Raw genomic sequence first — 18284 nt, 5'->3', positions numbered from 1 at the left:
AACTCAAAGTACTGTTACTCATTCTGGAACAGTTTCTCTGTTGGACTCAGAAGAGGAAACAAGATGTACGTTTCCGCGCTGCCCCAGTTTACAACGTTGATGCGGAAAATGGAAAATGAACAAAGAAATTATCTTATGCTATTGAGGAAATTAAATGGCGCCGTATGATAGTTAAGGGCCTACGTGAGACATGGTAGTCAAGGGTGAACTGCCTCGGAGAAGGTGACACTTAGAATAAGCACTTTCTGCTCACGGGAGCAGCACGTATTTAAAGCAACTTTGTACCAGACTCAGAGTCGGCCATTTCTTCTTCGTCATCCCCTTCCCAGCACCTCCCAGCGCTCTCCCCGCCTCACCGGGTCTTCTGCGGTCTTCTGCGGCTGCGCAAGCTCCTGCCCAATCGAAAGCAGCTCACTGTTAGAAAGAGCAGGGATTGGTCCTAAGCTTCTGATGTTACCAGGAAAGGGCGGGACTTACTGTAGGTTATTAATATCTGTCGGAAGGCGAAGGGAAGTGCCGGGTTGTTGCCGGAAGCTGGGAGAGGGAGTCTGTGATGGCGGCTGTGGCTCTTACCGAGAAGGTAAGTTTTGCTGGCTATATCTAAGAGTTTTTGTGGGGGAAGTTACCAGGGGGCGGCAGGGGAGGAGGAGATCCTGGGTGCCGGACCAGGGAGTAGTAGACACTGTGGGGTCGAGGTCGGCAGTGAGGGCCCAGCGCGGCCTCTCGGGACCGGCGGGGAATTGGTCTGGGCAGCCCCGGGAGAAGCCGTACTGGCCCTGCCAATAGTCTGTCCTCCTTGTCGCAGATGAGGGTGGACAGCGCGGCGGAGGAACAACCCCTCGCGGCGGCGGAGGAGCTGGCCGCCCAGAAGCGCGAGCAGAGACTGCGCAAATTCCGGGAGTTGCATCTGAAGCGGGTGAGTAGCGCCAGCTGAGATCTCATTGGTCTGGCCTCTTGCGTGAATGTGGGTGGACGAGGAAGTCGCATCAGCGTGCTTAACAGACCCGCAGGGCTGGGTGAAGGATAACCTCCCCATGTTCACCCTGGCAACACATTGTGATCACTTTTGAAAGTACAGTCGACCCTGGAACAACGCCTGGGTTAGGGGCGCAGACCCCCGCGCAGGCGAAAATCCACATATAACTTGGACTCTGCTGTCGGCCCTTCGACAATATTTAGGTTGAATCAACCACGCAGGATGAAAACACGCGGGTTTTCGACTGTGCTGGGGCAGCACCCATAACCCTCATGTTGCTCAGGATCCCCTGTATTTTCGGTCCACGGTTGGGAATGTGAAAATAAACCTGCGGACTGGAAGGGCAGAATGTATGTAGGTACTGAAGAATACCAGGTTTAAGTGGACCCTTGCAGTTTAAACCTGCGTTGTCCAAGGGTCAACTGCACACACACTTGCTCCAACCCATCTCACCTACATCTGTTTTAACTAATCCGGGCTAAGTTTGGGAGTCTCTGTTGCTAACAGCCTCCCTGCTGTATTCTAATAAGCTCTTCATTTTACCTAGGGAAAATGCTTGAGACTGGATGAAACTTGTCCAACGTTAGTAAGAGAGCTGGTTGCCTCTTCATTCAATAACAATCAGCAAATCTCTGAAAGTCTATAGTGTCACTAGTTTAGCTAGTTAGTGGGGAACCAGCTGAGGAAGACAAGGCCTCTTCTCTTAAGAGGAGAGAACTTTATAGCTAGAAATTATGTCGTAGTAAGTGCCACGCTGGAGTTAGGAACAGGGTGCCCTGGAAGTACAGGTGAGAGGTTAATCCAGTGTGAGGGGTTCCAGAGAGTGCCTTGTACAAGACACCTAAACTACTGTTTAGAAGATGAGGGAAGGTGTTATCGGACAAAGAGGTTGGAGGAATAAATATCCAAGGAGAGGGACCAAATGGAAAGGAAGAGAATTCATGGTAGGGAAAAGAGTCCAGCAGAAACCAGCTGCAGCTGGAGCTGAGAAGGCGTGGGGGGGAGATGGGGAAAAGCAGCTCTTGATTCTTTCAACTTGAAGTGACCTGACAGACAGCCTGGCTGTGGCTCCACCAAACCTCAGCGTTTGTCTGTCTGTTGGAGTCAGACAAAAATAAGACTATTCAAACTACAGAAACGACCACACCCTGCTCTTCTACTAACATCATTTCATAGACCATTATTACCAAATAAACCATTAATCCTGCCTCGTCTGTCAAAACTTAAGATACTCCCATCATAAAATGCCCTGTTTTCTGACAGTGCCAATGCAGAGCACAGCCTTGCTTCCATGAATTTTCCCCCCAGTCACCCGATACAGACCCAAACCCTACAACTAGCCCCTCCTAAAACCCTCTCACTGAAATGCCTGCAGTTCCCTAGTTTGCTGTCTCCTTCAGTGCAGCAGACACAGCTTTGACTTCAGGTGCATTCTTGGGGTTTTCACCTGGGGGGCATTGCCAGAGGTAAGAGTGACTGAGGGATGCTAGTTGAGAGGAGTATTCTGCTCCCAAACCTTAGTCTCATCCAGAATTAAACACTTAAATATTTACCTGGATGGTCTGTGGAAAGAACACCTGGTGGGAAATTAGGTGACCTGGCTTCCTGCACTGGCTGCCGCCAGCCTGTGACCTAAGAGACACCTAACTGCATTTGTCTTTGAGATGATGTGCTGATTTTGTTTTAAAACAGACTCTTCACGGAGTAATCCAAATGGAAAATTTCATTTGCCATGATATAAACTGTTAAAATATTTTAAAAGGACAGGGGATTTGGAGACATTAGAGATACTAAGATAGATATTAAAGCCCCAGTTCCAAATTGAAGCTTTTCCTCGAATTAATCAGAATTAAAAGAGAATTGAAAGTAGAACATCTTTCTCACCATGGGATTTAATATTATTTCATGCCATCCAAAGTGTAGTGCCACTGTAGTAGTCCTTCCCCACTTCGTGATACCTTGTCCCATCTAACCCTGAGCGGCCTGCTCACAGGGGCCACACAGCTGTATAGAGGCAAGGCTGACGGTAACCCCCAGGCCCCTGGAGCAGCAAACCAGCGCAGTCCAGCTCATTTCTCTTGACTTTATACAAATGCAGACCTAGTTAGACGGTTCCCTTGCTTGAAATCCTTTGATGGCTCTCTCTTGCTTTTAGGATAAAATGAGGTCCCCTTGTCAGTGTGCCTTACCTGACCCTCAAAGAAGGTAAGATCTGTTTGGATTGACTTTCATGTTTCAGCTACAAACTTTGTGTTGTGGTTTTAGAATGAAGCCCGTAAATTAAATCATCAGGAAGTTGTGGAAGAAGATAAAAGACTTAAGTTACCTGCAAATTGGGAAGCCAGAAAAGCTCGTTTGGAGTGGGAACTACAGGAAGAAGAAAAGAAAAAGGTTAGGAATGCCTCTGCTGTCTTCCTAAGTGGGTTACTCGGTTTCTGTTGTACTGACCCAGTAGAGCGTGGTGGTTTTGTACGCTGGCTCTGGAGCCAGACTGCCAGAGTTCAGATCTTGGCTCTGCCTGTTCTAGCTGCAACACTTTGGGCGAGTTATTTAACCTGCTTGGCCTCTGTTTTTTCATCAATAAAATTTACACTATAATAATAATTGAGTCAATTATGCATTACAATGAGTTAATGCATGTAAAACATTTAAAACAGGTTCTGACACCTGATAAATGTTGAATAAATACTATTTTTTAAGATTTTACTTATTTGGAGAGAAGGGAAGGGAAGGAGAGAGGGAGAGAAACATCAATGTGTGGTTTCCTCTTGCACACCTCATACTGAGGACCTGGCCGGCAACCCAGGTGTGTGCCCTGACTGGGTATTGAACCTGCAGCCCTTTGGTTTGCAGTCTGGTGCTCAGTCCATTGAGCCACACCAGCCAGGGCGTGATTGTTCACTTGGTGTGCTTATTTCTTAAGTACCATAGCAGATTCTTGAAATTTCTTTGAATATTAATCATTATTTTGAAAGTATTGCTAGATACCTTTATTTAATCATTCTTGATTTAAAATAGATCAAATAATTGCTTGCATCATAATTGCAAGTTCCACCTTCTCTTTCTTTTTAGGAATGTGCGGCAAGAGGGGAAGACTACGAGAAAGTGAAGCTACTGGCGATCAGTGCAGAAGATGCAGAAAGGTGGGAGAGGAAAAAGAAGAGAAAAAACCCCGACCTGGGATTTTCAGGTAAAATTAGCTTTTACTTTATTTGAACGGGCCTGTTAGATAAGCATCGCCTTCAGTGTTTCTGATTTTTGAAAGGATAGGCGCCTTCAGGGATCTTCTCTGAGAGACAGAGACCCGAGAAGAACACAAGCCTGTCTCCCAGGGTAGCAGTAAAGGCTGCACTTCTATCACCTGGGTTCTTTTACTCTTCATGGTGGAGTTAAGGTTTGTATTATTGGCATCTTCAGGATGATACTGTGCACAGATTGGTGCCTTGTACGTATATTGCTACTAATAATTTTGATTTTTTTAACCTGTGTAGTAATGACCAGACAGGGAAGTATATTGTCTCTGATTCTCATGTTATTTTTAGATTATGCTGCTGCCCAGTTACGCCAGTACCATCGGTTGACCAAACAGATCAAACCCGACATGGAAGCATACGAGAGGCAGAGAGAAAAGCAGTAAGTTGATGGGATTAATGCAGGGTTTGGTTTTTTTTTTCATTCTGTGGTAATATAGATACATTTGTGTGTGTGTATGTATAGATATGTTTACACACACAAACATAGACGCATACATAATGCTTAGGTAGTGCTCAGGTGTGGGCTGTCGAATAGCTGTCCAAGAATGGTTTCTGGTCCTAAAACACTGTTGCTCACTCCACAGCAGTTAAGGTTACCTCCTGGCTCTCTTTCTAGCAGGGCTTTCTAAGACTGGGTGTTGAGCGGTTAACACCCAGATTATCATAGTCACTCAGGTGTTATTTTAGGAAGCAGAATGCTTTAACCAGCATGTCTGAACTTTCTCACAAAGGACCAGATGGTAAGCATTTTAGGCTTTGTTGACTATATGGCCTCTGTCACAATGACTCAGGTCCACTGTGATGTGACAGCAACGTGGAGGATATAGAAACAGATGTGTGTGACTGTCCCAGCGAAGCTCTCAAAACAGGTGGTGTAGCTGGCTGACCCTGTTGCAGTGAAAAGAGAAATAACCTGAACTTGGAAGCAAGTCCTTTGACCTCTGGCCCTTGGCTCTTCACCTGTAGGATGAAGGTGTCAGAGTCAGTGATTTATTCAGTCCCTTCCAATTCTGTATTATTTTTTTAAGTTAAGGTAGGATCCCACAGCAAATATGTGTATATATTTTCTCTCTCATTGTGAATGGCTGTTTATTTGAAACTTGGAGCTATGGAGCGCTTGTAGTGTTACTGTAAGTCTGTTACTGTCTTTTCAGTGGAGAAGAGTTTTTCCCAACATCCAACAGTCTTCTTCATGGGACACATGTGCCTTCCTCACAGGAAGTTGATAGGATGGTCACGGATCTGGAAAAACAGTAAGTACTCAGTACAGCCGTGTGAAACTATAAATGCTTAATGGTGAAACAGAAAAAATGAGCTTAGAATGAATTAAGTAGACAGATATGATACTTGTTAATTTCTGGCTTAGCCTCTTTTATTCATTTATTTGAATTTTTATAACAGTTTATTTGAGCCGAACTGAGGACCTATGCCAGGGAGCCAGATCTCAAATGCTCTGGGAAAATTCTTCTTTAAGAAATTCTATGTAACAGTCATTGCTATTGGATTTGAAGAAGTAAGAATGTTTTAGTAAATGTACCTCCATTACATTTTCTTTTCTTTTTTAAAATTTTTATTTATTGATTTTAGAGAGAAGGAAGTGGTGAGAGAAAGAAACATTGATTTGTTGTTCCACTTATTTATGCATCATTGGCTGTTTCTTGTATGTGCCCTGACTGAGATCGAACCTGCAACCTTGGCGTACCAGGACGATGCTCTAACCCACTGAACTACCCAGCAGGGCCACAGTTGTGTTTCTTATACTAATAGGGATGAATATTAGGCAGAGCAGAATGAATTTGTATTTTAGGAGCTAATGCACATGGAGTGTTAAGAATAGTGTCTATCACATACTGTGCATTCCATATTAGCTGTGGTTATTACTAACATAATTATTGTAATCATTTTATTTTAAGTGCAACTTCATGGGTCCAGTTTCTGACAATGCTGTCATGCTCTTTCAGAAGCATTCTGAAGATGAGTTAGTACTGGATTTCATGGTACTTAGGGTTGTGCTGGTAATTAGTAGTTTCAACTTGATCTTGATGAAAACTGCTTCCCCCTCCTCTAAAATATACTATTCTTTTATCTTTAAATATATTTTATTAATTATGCTCTTAACATCCCCATTTTTCCCCTGTACCCCCTGCCCAGTACCCCCATTCCCTCCAGCAATTTTCCCCCTGCCTCCCCTTAGTTCATGTCCGTGGGTTGTGCATATAAATTCTTTGGCTGTTCCATTTTCTATATTGTTCGTAACACCCCCTGTCTATTTTGTACCTACCAATTTGTACTTAATCCCTGCACCTTTTCCCCCATTCTCCCCCTTCCCTCCCTGCTGATAACCCTCCAGATGATCTTCATATCTGTGATTCTGTTCTTATAATTCTGCTTGTTTAGTTTGTTTTTTAGATTCACTTCTTGATAGTTGTACATCTGTTGTCATTTTAACATTCATAGTTTTGATCTTCTTTTATATAGTTCCCTTTAACATTTCATATAATAAGGGCTTAGTGTTGATGAATTCCTTTAGTTTTATCTTGTCTGGGAAGCATTTTATCTGCCCTTCCATCCGAAATGATAGTTTGCTGGGTAGAGTAATCTAGGTTGTAGGTCCCTGCTTTTCATCACTTTGAATACTACTTGCCAGCCCCTTCTTGCCTGCAAAGTATCTTTTGAGAAATCAGCTGACAGTCTTATGGGAACTCCTTTGTAGGTAACTCACTGCTTTTCTCTTTTAAGATTCTCTATCTTTAACCTTTGGCATTTTAATTATGATGTGTTTTGGTGAGGTCCTCTTTGGGTCCAAGTTGTTTGGGATTTTCTATGCTTCCTGGACTTGTATGTCTATTTTCTTCACCAAGTTAGGGAAGTTTTCTTTCATTATTTTCTCAAATAAGTCTTCAATATCTTACTCTTACTTTTCTCCCTCTGGCACCCCTCTGATTTGGATGTTGGTGTGTTTGGAGATGTCCCAGAGGCTCCTTATTCTGTTCTCATGGTTTTGAATTTTTGTTTCTTTTTGCTGTTCTGATCGAATATTTTTTCCTTCTTATGTTCCAAATCGTTGATTTGAATCTCAGCTTCATCCTCTCCACTTGTTGGTTCCCTGTAGATTTTTCTTTATTTCACTTAATGCAACCTTCATTTCTGCCTGGGTCTTTTTTATGGTGCTGAGTACCCAGTGAGTTCCTGGAGCATCCTGATAACCAGTGTTTTGAACTGTGCATCTGATAGGTTGCTTATCCCCATTTCATTTAGTTCTTTCTCTGGAGTTTTGTTCTGTTCTTTATGTCTGTGTCTCCTCAGTTTGGCAGCCTTCCTGTGTTTGTTTCTGTGTGTTAGGTGGAGCTGCTGCGAGTCAGTGTCTCAGTAGCGTGGTCTGTTGTGGAAAGGCACCTGTGAATGGTGTGGGGTAGATCCTTAGGTTTCCCTGCTGCGGCTCTGTGTGGGGAGGGCTCACAGAGGGGGCAGTGCCGCCGCCTGGCCTCTGGAGATTGCCCGAGAGGGAGCCGTCTCCCAGGCACTCGCCCCCTTGCCTGTCACTGCACTTTTTCTCCTTCTCCCTGTGTGCTACTTGGGCCCTTCCAGCTGTTGCCCTGGTGCTGATTCCCAGAGTGGTTGGGTCTGCTTGAGTCCTGAGTTTATTGAGGGCCTTTTAAGAAGAGTCTCTTGAGAATCCCACAGTTTCTTCTTCTGCCCCAACCCCCAGTGGATTTTTGTAGCCAGAAGTTACGGGGATTTATCTTTTTGGTGCTGGAACCCTGGGCTGGGTGGTCTGGTTTGGGGCTGCAATTGCTTGTGCCCAAAGGTATCTTCCCTGATTTTTATCTGCCACACGAGAATGTGGGACCGTCGGTTCCCCCACCTCTCCACGCTTCTCTGTGCCTCCACCCCTCCCACCCGTCTGGGTGAATGTGGCTTTAAATGCTCGGTTGTCATATTTCCGTATAGCTCAGTTTTCTGACAGATCTGGGTGATACTTGTTTTGTAGTGTAGTTGTAATTTTTTTTCTGTGGGTGTGTGTGGAGGCGAAATGTGTTTACCTATGTCTTCGTCTTGGCCGGAAGTCTGTTCTACTCTTAAGCGTACTGGTTCTATTCTTAACTATTTGTCCATGTTCTATTAAGACCCTCAAAGAAGGCATATTCTAGATTTCATGAGTTATTTTCTTTTTCCCTCAGAATTGAAAAACGAGACAAATATAGCCGGAGACGACCTTATAACGACGATGCAGATATCGACTACATTAATGAAAGGAATGCCAAATTCAACAAGAAGGCAGAAAGATTCTATGGGAAATATACAGCTGAGATTAAACAGAATTTGGAAAGAGGAACAGCCGTCTAATCTCCTCCAGGAACTGTTTTTAGAAGCTTGAGAATGGAGTGAAAATTTCTGCTAGCAAATTGCAGTTCTATTCAAAGTTACACCAGTAAACCAGAACTCATTTTATGTCTTCCCACTCAGAATTTTAAATAAATGTTTTTTCTTAAGCATATATTTCCATGTATATTTCCAAATTTTTGTGCTTGGATATAAGCTGTATTTCTTGTAGTGTGCTTGTTTTGTAATCATCTACTTTGTATAAAATCTAATTATATTATTTTTCTATGTATTTTAAATGTGTGATTATTTAATCTTTGAAACATTTTGGGCTTAAGATTGCTGGTAGGAAACATTAACTGAGTCTTGTTGCTTTGAATAATGTTAGGAATTTGATGATCTCGAGCCGGTCTCAGGAATTGTTTGGGGCTGTGGATTAGGAAGCTGAGGACAGTGACGAGGAGGGTGGCAGTGGCTACTGGAGGGCCGGTGCGGGCTGGGCCCAGGCTGCTCGTGACCCAGTTTGGGAAGGAACAGAACTCTCCTGCCATGAAAATTGACCATGGACCGTTCCCCTTTTACAGAGCAAATAATCCTGTGGAATAAAACTCCTACTAAGCTTTCTGCTTATTTTTTTAAAACAATTTGTATATATACACACAAATATACATGCTTCCATTTCATAAACTTTTTTTTACTATGGGAAATTCCAAACATACTCAAAAGAAAACAGGATGATATAATGAACCCCATATACCTAATACCCAGTTTCAGTAATCATCTCATGGCCAATATCATTTCATCTTTATCTACTTTCCCCTCCACATCTCCCATGTTATTTTGAAGCAATTACTAGATGTGTAATTTTATAAATTCCAGTATTTATCTGAAATATATACATGCTTTAAAAAAACCCCCACAATACTATTTTAATGAAAGTCCAGAGAGATTGGTATAATTTATCCTACTTGTTGACTAAAATGCCAAATACGCAAGGATATGCCAAATTAAGAGAAATCTGAAACTCAGAAAATTTCGCATATTTTTCAGCTTTAGTGTTTAAAGGCAATTTAACAGTACTGGGGACTATTTCCTTTTTAGGTCTACAAAGTACTTGCTATTCTCAGTTTCCTGCATTTTTGTGTACATTTAGTCAGGTCTGATCATAGAGCCCTGCTACTGCCTCTGAAAATACATTGAATATGTTTCCATTTCCAATACCTTAAAGTCTTTGATCCTGAATACTGCAATAGCTCTGAAAAATTAACTTCAAAAGATTATCAAGTAGAATCTGGCAGTGCATATAAAAGAATTTACAATGAGCAAGCAGAATTTCTTTTTTTTTAACAGGTTTTTTGAGAGAGAAAGAACATCTATTTATTGTTCTACCTATGCATTCATTGGTTGATTCTTGTGTGTGCCCCGACTGGGGATCAAACCCACAAACTTGATGTATCAGGACGATGCTCTTACCAACTGAGCTACCTGGCCAGGGCTCAACAGGGTTTATTCTAAAAATGAAAGAGCAGCTACCTGCAGACCTGCTACTTCCCTGTCCAATGTCAGTTCTTTCTTTGCTACCAATCAGACCCTGAGTTTTTCTGTGAATTTGTGGTAAAATTTCTGGCTAAAGACTTGCTTCCCAAAACCGACGTGCTATTACAGGTGGTCAGATGTGATAGTTCTGGCTAATAAGACACAATCTAATTATTCTGAGAAATCTTTCACTTTCCTGATAGGCTAGTTGCCAGTCCCTGCTTCTACCTTCTTTCTTTCTGTTTAGATCACACACGAGAAGCCTGGAGCTGTAGCAGCCGTTTCGTACCATCCAGTAACAAGCTCATTAGGCAGAAAGTCACTGCTGAGAATGGTGCTGACGGGGACCCTGTTGGCTTTGCTGAGGGGCTGCGCCAGTTGGAGATGCCAGCCTCTCATCTTCCTGTGCTAGGACACCGAATAAATTTATGACCAATGCATGATTCAATTTCAGGACATCTGTTAGCAAATTAAATGTTACATATACAAAAATCAATAGCTTTTCTCCACTCTAGATATAAACTCCTAGAAATACAGGAAATAGTCCAATTACAATAGTAAAAATTATGACATTTAGACACTAATTTAATGAAAAGTCACCGGGCCTATGTGAAAAACAATTACAAAGCCCTGGCTGGCATAGCTCAGTGGATTGAGTGCGGGCTGCGAACCAAAGTGTCGCAGGTTTGATTCCCGGTCAGGGCACATGCCTGGGTTGCAGGCCACGGCCCCCAGCAACCGCACATTGATGTTTCTCTCTCTTTCTCCCTCCCTTCCCTCTCTAAAAGAATAAATAAATAAAATCATTGAAAAAAATTAAAAAAAAGAAAGCCATCTTTCCTATTTAAAAAAAACAACAATTATAAGATCTAATTGAGCCCTGACTGGTGCGGCTCAGTGGGCTGGGCATCGTCCTACAAACCAAAAGGTCCCCTGTTTGATTCCCGGCCAGGGCACGTGCCTCGGTTGTGGGCGGTCCCTGGTTGGGAGCGTGCGAGAGGCAACTGTTTAATATTTCTCTCTCGTCGATGTTTCTCTCTCTCCCTCCCTGTCTCTCAAAAAAAATTAAATCTTTAAAAAACTAATCGAAAGAGTCAACAGCATCTTCCACTTCCAACCCAGATGGAGTGCCAAGGAATGGACTTACCTTGCCGACTGAAACCCGTAACAAAAGACAGCGAATATGAAATGAGTTCTCAAGGTACCGGAAGTCAGGCGAGGGAGGCCAGTGATCCGGAAGACGAAACAGACAAGCAGATCCCGGATCTCCCCAGCTGACCGCCTTCGGAGAACTCCCAGGCCGCGCGCGCGCGCGGAGGGAGAACCCAGGTGGTTCCCTTGGTTGAGCAGATGGAACTGCAAGTCTGGGGAGACCACAGCGGCGAGAGCTCGGGGTGCAGAGTGCTGGAGAGGAGAGAGCTGTACACAGAACTGCGGCCGGCAGCAGAGGGTCTCTTCAAGTACCAGGCAGAGTCCTGACCAGCGCAGGTGCGAGGGACGACCTGAGGTCAAGGGCAGAACCACCTGAAAGGATTAGGGGGATGGTACTTGGCCAGGACTAGTGTTCTTCCACCAACCTCAGTATTAGAGAATAACTATCTTTAGAGTAAATACTTTGGGTCTTGCCTAAAAATCTCAGATGACTTGAAAAACTGTTTCTAAGTAATTTAACTACATCCTAGAACAAAGATCAAGAATCGTTACTTAAAAACTCTATAACAATGCAATACCCAGCAACATCAAATTCACAATGTCAGCGTCTAATTAGAGAGAAATAGGTGCTCTGGCTTGTGTGCCTCATGCATCAAGTGGCAGCCTGTGAACCCAAAGGTTACGGTTTGATCCCCAGGCACACGGCATGTGCCTGGGCTGCCAGCCAGGTCCCCAGTTGCAGGTGTACGAGAGGCAACTGATCCATGTATCTCTCCCACATTGATGTTCCTCTCCCTCTCTTTCTCCTTCCCCCTCTCTCTAAAAATAAATAAAATCTTAAAAAAAATAGGGCTCAGAATGAGAAGAAAAATTAAACTTACCAAGAACTGACACAATTTTTCAGAATAAGACAAAGAAATCAAAACAGTGTAACTGTACTCCATGTGATCAAGAAGTTAAGAGGTGACATGAAGATGCAAAAGAGACCCCCCACTGAACTGGTGAACCTGAAAACACCCCGGTGGGCTAACCCTGGTGGCGCGGTGGCTCTGCTCGCCCCCCCGACGCAGCAGTCCTAACTGGGTTAAGCTCCGGCCCCTGCCCATCAGGGCAGGGCTGCCTCTCCACGGGCCTTTTTCTCCAAAGCTGTGACATCTTAGTGGGGACAGCCACCTCGTTGGCTCATTTATTGCAAAGGCCATCGCAGAGAAGTGGGGCTTAATTGTTATCTGACTCAACTGTGTTCTCTCACTTGGGAGGCCCAGCTGAATGGTTTTTGGCCAGGTGGAGGTACTGACTGTAGCAAAATGATCTCTAATAGTTGTAATTGATTGCAGTGTGGCAGTGTTCCAAGCTGGCTCTGGAGTGAGCTTGTCCCCACTGGTGTCCTCTTAAGGCCTTAGTAAAATGGGGGCAATAACAGCACTAACCTCACAGGATTGTTATTTGTGTTAAATGGATCATCCGCGTGAAGCACCTAGCGAGGTGGGCTGTGCGGAGTAAATGCCCGTGAGTGCTGGCAGTTCCTGTATCATTATCACATTTTCCGATAAGACTCTTGCTCTCTCCTTTCTCAGGGCACAAAGCACTGTGCAGAAGCCAGTGAAAGCTTGGACTAAGGTGCCAAACAGCCTGGATTCGAATGTCAGTTCTTCCGTTTGCCAGGCAAAAGATCTGGGGCAGGTCACCTGTATTAGTCTGCCGGGGCTGCCATAACAAAATACCACGGATGGGGTGGCTTAAAGGACAGAAATTTATTCTTTTACAGCCCTGAAGGCTGGAAGTCCAAGGTCAAGGGCCCAGCAGGGCTGGTTTATGGTGAGAGCTTTCTCCTTGGCTTGTAGATGGCCACTGTGTCCTCTCACTGTGTCCTTCTTACTGTGTCCTCAAAGGCCTTTTCTCCCTGTTCACCCAATCGTGGCGTTGCCTCCTTTTTTTTTTTTTTAAATAAGGACATCAGTCCTATTGAATCAGGGCCTACCCTTATGACCTCACCTAACCTCAATGACTTCTTTAAAGGCCCTGTCTCCAAAATGCAGTCACTTGGGGGTTAGGGACTCCACGTATGAATTTGGGGAGGACCCTATCTGGCCCAGAGCATCACCCGCCCACTTCGTGTTTCCGTCTGACCAGTTATAGAGTGTGAATAGTACCTACCTCGCAGGGTTGTTGGGAGGGTTAGTGGGTGATGTGCTTAGACCAGTGCCTGGTTCGTAGTGGGTTTATGAGTTAGAGCAGCAATAGGAACATAAATGTTATCCTCATGGGCGTTTCTGCTACTCAACCTGCTCTCCTTCCTCACCTGCAAAGCAAGATAATGCCACATTGTTGAACATTCAGAAAGCTCCAAAGTCTCCGAGGGAGGTAGGATTTTCACATGATTTACTCCCTGCCCACCCCCCATCTTGGCTTTTTTATTTTATTATTTTTTTAGAGAGTAAAGTTCTTATTTACTTTCCAAGAAAGGAGAGAGGCATGGTGTGGAGAGATACACCAGCCGGCTATTTTTATTTTTTAAATAAGACCAGCAAAGACTCCTTTTTCTGCCAGTCTGGAGCTTGGGAGAGGTAGGAAACCAGGAGCTTGGAAGCACCCCCGCCCCGCCCCGCCCCGTCCCCCCACCCCCCGCCCCGTCCACAGCAAATGGCTGATTGCTGTTCTGAGCCCTGGCCTTGCTCCGGGCTCCCTTCAGAAGCGTTTACAGGATTCAGTTCATGCTCTGCAGAGGCCACTTCTCCAGTTAGAGTCAAAATCCAGTTTCTGACAAACAGTACCTACTTGCAGAACCCAGGGGTCTGAGACCAGAGGGACCAGAGGCACCAGAGGTTGCACCTGGCTTTTTGCTGTAATAGAACCAGCACTTGCGGTCAAATAATAAATAAATAAATAAATAAATGAAGAAAGAAACCCTCTTATTTATAAAAAGGTTCACATTTTGGGTAAATAGTTTAGCTTTGGATTCATTCTGGTCCCTGTGGATGGAGCTGTCATGTTCATGTTTGGAAGCTTGCAGGGGGTTGGGGCTCTGCAGGCTGCGGGACCACAAGAAACTGGGAGATGTTGGCAGCCTCTCGCCTGTCTAAAACGTGTGTGTGTGTGTGTGTGTGTGTGTGTGTGTGTGTGTGTGTATTGGGAACTGATGTATGTTTCTTCAGTTAGAAATGGTCCTTTGGGGAGAGATGCAAAAAAATACCCAACAATCTCAGAAACATACCCTAGAGTGTATGGAAGATATTTATCACATATTTGTAAAATAAATGTAAACCATTTAAAATATACTATCGCTTTTTTTACAAAGTCCTGTATTAACACTTCTCATTTTTATTAATAAAACAGAAGGTCTCAAATAAGAACCGGTCTAATCTTCTATTGCTTAGAGGCCGGTGTGCTAGGGACCGCGCCTGAAAGCAAAAAGGATGGTGGAGGAAAAAGTGATCACGATAACTGTTTAGCGCCCCCTTGTGGCAATCCAGGAGCATAGCTCCAAAGTCGGTTTTGTTTTTAAAAACCATTTAAAAAGCCATTTAGAATTTTAAAAACTCTTCACTAATTTTAAAAAAACTTTTGCCTAACTATACTGAATTTTTTCACCAGACGTACTAAATGATAGAACTTTAGTGGCCGGGAAGACAGAATCATCTTTTCCTTTGTTGCTGCTACAAGCATCCTAAATCAGTTGCCTGTGAATCAATCAGGTTTTAATAATATTTTGTTCATTACTAGGGAGAAATAATTTTGGTTTTATAATTCAGCCTCACAAAAGTTTTCAGCAAAATTAGCCTGTAAATATGATTAAATTTATGTGTGCACATTTTATTTTACTTTTTAAAAGGTTTTATTTATTTTTTAGAGAGAAGGGAGGGGAGGGAGAATGAGAGGGAGAGAAACATCGATGTATGAGAGAAGCATTGATTGGTTGCTTCTTACACTCCCCCAACTGGGGACCTGGGCTGCAACCCAGGCATGTGCCCTGACTGGGAATCAAACTAGTGACATTTTGGTTCACAGGCTAGCGCTCAACCCACTGAGCCACACCAGCCAGGCCTGCACATTTTTTAAAAGAAAAGATACAAATGGCCAATAAATACACAAAAAGTGCTTAATACCATTCACCCTCAGGGAACTACAAAGTACAATGAGGTATCACTTCATACCCACCAGAATAGCTATAATCAAAGAGACAGATAATCACAAGTGTTGACGAGGTCGTGGAGAAACTGGAACCTTCCATTCACGGCTGGTGGGCTTGTGAAAGTGCGCAGCTGCCTTGGGAAACAGCTGCTGCGACGGGCCTTGCAAAGGAAAGACATAGTTCACCGCATGATGCAACAATTCCACTCCTGCATCTGCACCCAAGAGAATTAAAGACATATTGCCAAAAAAAAAAAAAAAAGCAAAACTTGTAAGCAAAAGTTCACAGCAGCTTTCGTTATAACAGCCAAAGAGGAGAAAGAGCTTGAATGTCCACCAGCCGATGAATGGATCAGTGGGGCAGGTCCACAAAAGGGATGGCACTGAGCAATAAAAAGGAAGGAAGCGCTGATACATGCCACAATGGGGGATCTCAAAGACATTTTGCTGAATGACAGAAGTCCGACACAAGAGACTACACATTGCATGAGTCCATTTATATAAAATGTCCTGAACTGGCAAATCCAGACACAGGAAGGAGGCTAGTGGTTGCCAGGGGCTGCGTGGGGTGAGGGAGGGAGTGAAGGGGAAGGACTGTTAATGGGTAGGGATTTTCCTTTTGGGGTGATGAACATGTTCTTAAATTATAGTTGTGGTGATGGTTACGCAACTTTGTGAATATGCTAAAAGCCACAGAACTGTGCACTCACTTGAAAAGGTGACTTTTTATGGTGTGAGAATTATATCTCAAGAAAGCTCTTATGGTTTCTGTTTGTAACCATATCACGAGAAGACTTCCACTGAGTTTGGGAGGCCTGTTTGACACGCAGGCTTCACAAGGTTCACTTGGGAGTGATTTCCAGGAGGTCCCTGGAGATGAGTCCCAAGAGACACACTGGTGATTGCCCATTTCTCCGGAACACTCGTGATCCGGAGAAATAGCAACAATTGAATTAAGTGATTCATGTAACAAGCTGTATCGAGCACCTCTGATGTGCTAGAAGCTTGGCTATATCAACGGAACAAAATTCAAGGGTCGATTTTAGTTAAGCTGCTTCTCACGTGGGCGATTCTGAACTTGCCGCTGCAGGGCGAGTGTGGCAGGCAAGCATCGGACTGATTGATGTTAACAAGGGTTTGCGGCTTCCCTCCTGCTGTTCTGGGGAGACAAGCCAATTTAAAGCAAAGAGGGGCAGATGTGAAGACGTGGCATTTATAAAAGTGTTCCCATACTTAAGAAAGTCAATAGTAGTTAGGAATGACTTTGGCTGTGAATAATAGAAATCTCAGCAAACAGGCTTGGACAAAGAAAAGACTGTTTTGGGTTTTTTTTTTTTTTTGCATGAAAATGTAGAGGTGGGAGAGATCACTCAGTGGCTTGATAAGATCATCAGGGACCTAGGGTCAGTCCTCCTGTCGCTCAGGCACCCTTGGCATTGTCTCTTTTCCTTTGTGCTTGTTGCTCGTGGTCGCCAGATGTTGCTCAGCACCAGACATAATGTCCTCACACCAGTGTCCAAGGAGGAAGAGAGGAGCAAGGTCGAAAGCGCAAAAGTCCTAAATATTCTTCCTCTGGAGGCTCTACTGATTCTGGAAAGCTTTCCTGGTGTGTCATGGATTGGAAGGGGATCACGAGCTGAATCAGCGCATGATGGTGTGTAGTAACCGACAGGGGGGAGGCTGGGGTTTGCTGGTTAAGGCTGGGTTCTCTTGGGCCTGGCTCTGGGCCTCAGGCCAGATGCATGCTTCCATGCATCTCATTCTGGGGCCTGTGAGGAAAGGGGTATGCCAATGGCTCACGCACATGTCCAGCCCCTGTTTGAATCACACAGTGAAACATCCTGTTGGCCAAAGCCAGTCACAGGGCTGAGCCCAAAGTCAGGGGGCAGGAGATCCACTTAGTCTACAACGACCTCATGGTAAGGGTTGAAGTGTAATTCTATCTCAGGGGCGGAAGGCCACACGTGACTTTCCTTAGACCCAACGGTAGGGTCTGGCTCGCCGTGGATGGCTTAGAGACCAAATCCAACTCATAACGTCTTATGGCGTGGTGGTTAAGAGCATGACCTACTGGAGAAGGACTTTTAGGATCAAACCCCAGCTTCTCCACCTGCTACTCTTTGACCCGGAGCAATCAATTTCATGCCTCAGATTCCTCGTCCGCAAAATGAGGGAAATAATAGCCCCCGCCTCAGAGAGTTGTTGTGAATAGTACAGTGCTTCTGCAAATGCCTAGCGCACAGTAGGGCTCCCTAAGTGTTAGCTGTGATCCTCTGGGGCCAGAGCAGAGGAGGGTCTTGATACCCCTGCTCTCCCCAGAAGCTGTAACATTCGAGTGTAGCCACAGAGGGGAGGGAGGAGCTTGTGCTACCTCTTGTGCTGGTGAGGGCTCCCATCTCCGCTGCGTGTCCTTCCCATTCCTCCCAGACAGCTCACCAGCTAATGTACCACAATTGCTTTTTCATTAGTAGCCGCAGAATTCACATCCAGTAGCTCTTGACCACTGAGGTCTGCAGTTAACGGTGGCCTCGTACACTGATCCATGAAGCTGAACAATTTGCTCCGGCTTTGCTAGGCTGGAGTCGGCCACTCGAGGAAAGAAAGCCAGTGCGTTACCTGCTCTCCGGCCAAGCGGGAGCGGCAAAGACCATCTCACCAGATGTTCCACGTGCCGGGGCTCCAGAGTTCTCAGGGGTTCCAAGTGCGTTCATTCCAGAGAATTCTCAATCAAAGCACAACCCCAGGCAGACATATTTTCACACTCGCATGCCCACAGCATGTGTGGAAAAAAGCAGGGGAATCTGTGTAGATCTAAGTTGAACTAATTAGCTGTCAGCTGCATCGCATCTGGAGATCAAATATAAACTGTTGGCATCAAAAACTGTTCCGGTCCCTGTCATTTCCGTTCTCCT

The 18284-nt window shown here is 44.6% G+C and overlaps 1 protein-coding gene across 1 annotated transcript; it reads left to right on the top strand.

Moving 5' to 3' along the window:
• The first annotated feature begins 508 nt into the window (after positions 1-508).
• Positions 509-8845, top strand: SYF2 (SYF2 pre-mRNA splicing factor). The gene is made up of 7 exons (XM_045859287.1): positions 509-580; positions 806-916; positions 3242-3367; positions 4049-4166; positions 4519-4609; positions 5385-5483; positions 8412-8845. The coding sequence occupies exons 1-7, from the start codon at positions 554-556 to the stop codon at positions 8575-8577; spliced, it is 738 nt and encodes a 245-aa protein (XP_045715243.1). The 5' UTR covers positions 509-553; the 3' UTR covers positions 8578-8845.
• The last annotated feature ends 9439 nt before the right edge of the window (positions 8846-18284 follow it).

Source organism: Phyllostomus hastatus, unplaced genomic scaffold (assembly GCF_019186645.2).
Source record: "Phyllostomus hastatus isolate PE091 unplaced genomic scaffold, TTU_PhHast_1.1 phas_scaffold_182, whole genome shotgun sequence".
Lineage (NCBI taxonomy): Eukaryota > Metazoa > Chordata > Mammalia > Chiroptera > Phyllostomidae > Phyllostomus > Phyllostomus hastatus.
The sequence above is the reverse complement of the archived record's forward strand: the minus strand, read 5'-3'. Positions and strand labels throughout refer to the sequence as shown.

Coding starts and splice junctions, on each gene's coding strand:
- SYF2 (XM_045859287.1), top strand. CDS start 554: ATGGCGGCTGTGGCTCTTACCGAGAAG. Junction 4,167..4,518: donor CCCCGACCTGGGATTTTCAG/GTAAAATTAGCT, acceptor TGTTATTTTTAG/ATTATGCTGCTGCCCAGTTA. Junction 5,484..8,411: donor GTCACGGATCTGGAAAAACA/GTAAGTACTCAG, acceptor TTTTTCCCTCAG/AATTGAAAAACGAGACAAAT.